Below are 6,000 nucleotides of genomic sequence, written 5' to 3' on the forward strand. Positions count from 1 at the left end.
ATTTACCCAAACAGCAGACACCTACAAGACAGAAACACACTCGACCACCACAACACAGCACAAACCACAGGGCACATAGCCCAGCTTCACCGTGTGCCCCTCAACCGAAGCCCCTAACGCTAAACACCTTGCCCAATGCACTAATCATAGGTGACTTGATAGTGAGGCACACAGATGTCTCACTCACTAGGTTGAATAAGGAGAAAGTAACAGTCAGGTGCCAGAATCCGATACATAACACATGCACTCAGGTCACTTCACAACAAGTACAAGTATGACTCTGTCATTGTCCATGTGGGTGTGAAAGACCTGAGACGCACTTCCCTGGACTATATAAAAAGAGACATAGTAGAGCTCTCAGATTACGTGGCCCAGGCAGGTATGACCAGCTCTGAGCAGTATCTTACCTTCACCCAGAATGATACCGCAGTACAAACAAAAAATGATTGACTTCAACAATTGGCTAAGTTTCTAGTGTCATTCTAAGGTGATCCAGTCTCTGTCTGCTTGGAATGACATGATTGACAGACCTCACTGCTTTGCCAGAAATGGCCTGCATCTGTCACCCGTAGGTTTCCGGGTACTGGCTAAGGCTCTTGCCACCCCTATAGTGCCTTTTTTAGGTGGAGTTCTAAATACTAAATTACCACCGTAACAGCTATAAATAAATGCACTCTGAGGGTCATGCTGCTCAATGCTAGAAGTTTAAATCTCAAGATGCAATAGCTCGAAGCACTCCTCAAAGTGGAGAACATTGAAATTTGCCCTGTAACGGAGACCTGGTTTAAAGTGGCAGAAAGCACCCCTGCACTACCAGGCTTTAACTCATTCCACACCTTTCAGCCCCGAAACATGGACCAAAGTTCCAAAGGCGGTGGTGTCTCCATATTCATAAAGGATATGTGCACCTCCAGACTAGTAGCCCAGCATAATGCATCTGAGATACTTCAGGTAAAACTAATGTTGGAGAAAGATGGTGATCCAGGTCATAGCCTGCTATAGGTCCTCAACCATGTCCCTAGACTCTCACCCCACTTTCCTAAGCACCTTGGAATCTATCAACATCCAACTCAAAGCTCTCATAATGGGAGACTTTATCTACTCCTCCATCAACTGGGAAAACTACTCAAGCACCAATACACTGGCCCAACACTTCCTGAAATTCATCAATTCCAATGCCCTGGACCAGCTCATTCTGACCCCCACTAGAGGAAGGAACATCCTTGGCCTGGTTATTTCTAACATGGGTGACCATTGCTCTACACTAATAGTCAATCCCTCCCTGGTGAGATCCAACCATAAACTAACCACCATGGAAATCCACATCTCACCCCCCCCCCCCGCAAAGGTTACCACTTTGAAAAACTTCATAATCTCAGAGATACCACAGCTATGGCAGAGAATTTACTGAAATATAAAATTACTTCATAAACGAGAACCACAGACTACAATAAAATCCAAGGGTTTAGCGCTTTCACCCAAAACCTGTCAGGCTTTTTCAGAACAATTTAAAATGTGTTTACTCAGCAGTAGAAATACAACCAGCAGCTTTAATTCATCTAATAAATAAATAAATACCCTGACCTAACCCCCTCCCACTTTTAAAAACATAGTTAACATAACAGTGCATACATTGTACAGAAAAAGCATCTTTTCTTAAAAGGAATCAACATAATAATATCTTTATATATTATTAATAAACACTAAAAACAAATGTATTATGAAGTAATAAAATCATCAGTGTCTAAAAACTTATAAGGATAATGTGTCAACTGTAAAGAATATATATATTCATAAAGTTTTATAATTTAGCCACCCTCAACCTGAGGATGCTATTGATACTAATGCGGTCGTTTAAGCCTGGGGGTTTTCCTGTGTCTAATTTAATCTGCCAGAACAACTCTCTGTATTCTAATCTGAATTCCCAGTTTCCCCCATGGGTGTCATTTGCCACTGCAACCAAAATGTCTACTACCATTCACCAACCTCATGGAAATCTGTACAGCCAAGATGCATGCAAGTAGACTCCCACACATACAACCACCTGTCATCCAAAAGAAAGATGAACACATTCCCCCAACACTCGAGGACATCGCATTACAAGCCAAGTAAGAAACTCCACTCGTAGAATCATAAAACATTACCAGATTCACTCACCCATGTTCATTCAATCAAAGATTTTACACTCACGTATCTACCACTCTATTAACATAGACCTGCCTTAGTTCTCGCACTACTCTGTTAGATTCGCATTCTGAAGAAGCGGCCAATGAATGTACCTCACATTTATATAGTTAGGTTATCACTTACTGCAATAAACTCCACAATACACATTTATTTTATTTCTGCCTCTGATATTCTTTTATCTTTCCAAGATGGCCAATTAGCCCTGTATATTTCACCACATGGCACGATGACTTGATGCATTTATCCCAAAGGGTGGCACCGCAACCTTCCAAACAAGTTGAAACCTCCAAAGAGGAAAAGCATGCTGGCAACAACACCAGCTGAACTGAATGAACAAAACTTTTTTTTTTTTAATTAAACTGCTGCCAAAGAAAAAAGCAGCACAACATACCACCCCCCAACCGTTAACCATGCTACGTGGATGTATGGCTAATGACCATTACTCTCTTGCCAGCGAACCAACATGGAGAAAAGAAAAACCTGTACTGCATAACCACTCCTGCAAACTGATGCAGAGGAAATGAAAAGCCCGCACACTGTAACCACTCTGGGGAGCACCCGCCAACAATAGTGAGCCAGCAATGAACCACACCTGCAACCACTGACGCAATAAAAAGCAAACAACTCTAAGGAAACAAGATCTGCAAATAAACCAGAACAATAGTTGAATGATATTATGTGTGATGACACTACCTACACTGACATAACCTGGGTTAGTGAAATGAGTCCCTTTCTACCCTTACAGTGATGGGAAACTGAAAATCTCCCCTTATAACATACCTTCCCCACTGCCAATTGACCATGAAAGCACCTCAATATGAAGCAGTTCCTACATGAATAAAAAAAAAAAAAAACTCACCCACGACCACCATACCCCAACATGAAACCAAGGCCTACCTGCTCTCTGGAATACCTACAAGTTGTCTTGGACGTAGCACTTGCCTTAGCAAGTTCACGCCAAAGTGTGATTCCTTACCCAGTTACTCTTAAATAAAATCCTTTAAGTCCCTCCCTACCCTTACCTTCATTTAACGGTTTCCTCCAGTCCTGCACTCTTAATTCCCACTAATTGTCTAACCTCCTTCTGAAGATGTTCCTGGACAAACTGGTTTGTTACCAAACCTCATTTAACTGTTGATGTGGGAATATTTTAATATCATCATAGATAATGATTTTTTTCAGCAGAATGAAACTGCTGTATTATGTATACAATAGTTAATATAACCATAGGCATTGCATCAATTGCACCAGTGACATTCATTTATAAAGTCAATCGAGCTTTTGAGCAACACTTTTCTATATGACTGTTACGTGAAATAATGTCAGTGACTGTTTCAAGAATCCAGCATTTTTCTCCTGAGTTAATTGCAGTAGGCTACCACATGTCTACAACCTCCTTTTATTTATAGAAACACCTTTTGTGTTTGTGGAACCGCAGAGCTTAAAAATATTAAAATAAAAGTAGTTACAGCTAATCTGGCACATTAGTTGTTTTAGTGCAACTAAGCTAATCATTCTTCTCAGAAAATGCACTAAATGTGCATTGTGCCAGAGTTTAGAACTTGTTTCTGGTTCTCCTTTAAGGTTCAATTAATGTAGAGGTTGATCCAAAAACGGCACACTGAGTATTACTGTTGGCGATAATAAAGAAAAGTCAATTTCACAGAAATCTCTTATTCAGTTTAATTTATAAAGAATTAATTCTCATGGACTGATGCATTAAAAACTGTATCCTGACGTATTAAATCTGCATTTTTTTGAAAGTTTATTTGGAGGAAAAACAGCAACTGTTTAATTTTCCAGGTTCAGGAACTTGCTAGCCCACCAAGAGCGAGTGCTGTGGTGAAGGACTGCGTCCGAGCCTGCTTAGATTCAACCTACAAATATATTTTTGACAATTGCTTTGACTTATATAACCAGCTGCTTGACCAGGTAAAGAATATCCTATTCTCTTTCTTTCTTTCTTTCTGTGATGTGAAGACATTTAAAATAAATAAATTGGCTATTTGTTCTGCATTGTTTGTAGCTATGTATAGAAAAGTTCTGGGCCTTCTTCCTAATGTTGAAATAAAAGATAATACTTGAAACAGATCACACGTGACTAGCTGGTATACAGCACAGTTAAATAACAGACACACTGGCTGGTATAAAAACAAAAAACCTTTAAGTATAAAATTCTATGAAAGTTTACCTCTGGCAATTGTTATGTGATTTCTTTCATTGAACAATATAAGCTATTCAGATTGTTTTTGAACATTTTAAGAGTGCACCAGACTCAACATAACTTCATACACAAATTGCAAATGTTATGAAAAGCCAGGATTTGTAGGAGAAAGGTTACCTGTTTTTTTACAAGCTAATTTAATAGTGTTATTGTTTTCTTTAAAAATCACTGTATTCTGTAAAATTATGTTGGTGATCATTTGCTTTGTATTTGCTCCTGTTCGACTAATTATTCTGTGTATATGCATGATTGTTAACTTGCAGGATAATTCGCTCTGATTATGAATTGTCTAGAGAAAGCAACGTTTATAGATATATTCAGAGAGTGCTGTTGAATTGCAGTGCTGATTGTGACAGAGTGTGTTAGTGTAAAATATTTATTGTACTTAACAGATATTGCTACATCTAAACATGGAATTTGTGTTGCCTAGCTTCCATTATATCACAGAGCTGGTTCTATTTTAAGGTCTTTGTTAACTCCATTCTGATAGATGTTATAAAACTAATTCTTGGAAGAAACTGAAATTGCATTTTAGGTAATGATAAACAGCTTTAGATATAAATTGTTTCCAGACGTTTTGCTGTCTTTGATTTAGAAGGAATTCATTTCAGTTACTGTGATGGAGTATTTATCAAATTGATGAGCAAGAATTTCTTGCAGCATAGGGAAACATCACCAGGCTTCTGAATATTATAACAAACTGATCTGTTTCCTAAAACTGTTATAACTTCTGTATTTTCTTACTTTTTTAATTGATTGCACTTTTACTATCCATGGTATTCAACCTTTGCAAAATGCTATCTTAAGAAAAAAGCCATTATATTTTATATGGACCAGTTTACCAGCTGTTTTGTTTTCTGTGAGGAAATACAGTCTGGTTTCATTGGAATTGTAACCACTTGTTACAGAAGAATTAAGCAAACCCAAATATGTCTTAGCCATTTTGAATGAGGTTTTTAATATGAATGCAATGCTTTTGATGAGGCAAGTGCAGATGGAAAACATTTTTGTTGCCACAGTTTGCATGTGTGTATATGTCTGTTCTGTGCTAACATGGTTGCAGATATTTCAAGCAAGCTTTTCATCATTTTGAGAACCATAATGCATTGGATGGGCCACACAACTCGAAAATTTTAACCTGCATGCATCTAAATAACACTTCATGTGAAATAGATAGTCTTTTATATCTCATTACAAGCTCATTCTCCATGATTGATGTCACAGTTTTGATTTGAGCTTTTCTGTGGGTAGTACAGTGATGCTTGCTCTTAAAATGATTATAGAGGAGGTATGGTTCAGCCACCATAACAAAAGTTTATGGCAGTAGTCTTTTATTACTTTGTTTTCTGATCTCTGCATGTGTTTATATATATATATATATATATATATATATATCTGTCCATCAAGTGAACAACATACTATCTGTAGACTTCTATGTATAGAGGTATCTCTAGAGCTTTGCATTTTATGTTGATCCTCTTATAAATTTGTTACCTGTATGTTGACACTGGAAAATATGGTCTTGTTGCAGCCATATTGGTTGCTGGTCTATGGCTGCTGCTTAATTATAGTTCTGTATTGGATGATTT

At 37.9% G+C, this 6,000-nt stretch overlaps 1 protein-coding gene across 1 annotated transcript in view; it reads left to right on the plus strand.

Moving 5' to 3' along the window:
- Nucleotides 1-6,000, plus strand: part of UNC13C (unc-13 homolog C) — a 4,920,764-nt gene that overhangs the window by 3,195,835 nt on the left and 1,718,929 nt on the right. The window contains exon 16 of the mRNA XM_044078941.1: nt 3,991-4,119. Within this exon, the coding sequence (XP_043934876.1) occupies nt 3,991-4,119 (129 nt within the window). The remainder of the gene's footprint in view (nt 1-3,990; nt 4,120-6,000) is intronic.

The sequence above is a fragment of the Protopterus annectens genome, chromosome 7.part1, assembly GCF_019279795.1.
Source record: "Protopterus annectens isolate FY-2018-M chromosome 7.part1, PAN1.0, whole genome shotgun sequence".
Lineage (NCBI taxonomy): Eukaryota > Metazoa > Chordata > Ceratodontiformes > Protopteridae > Protopterus > Protopterus annectens.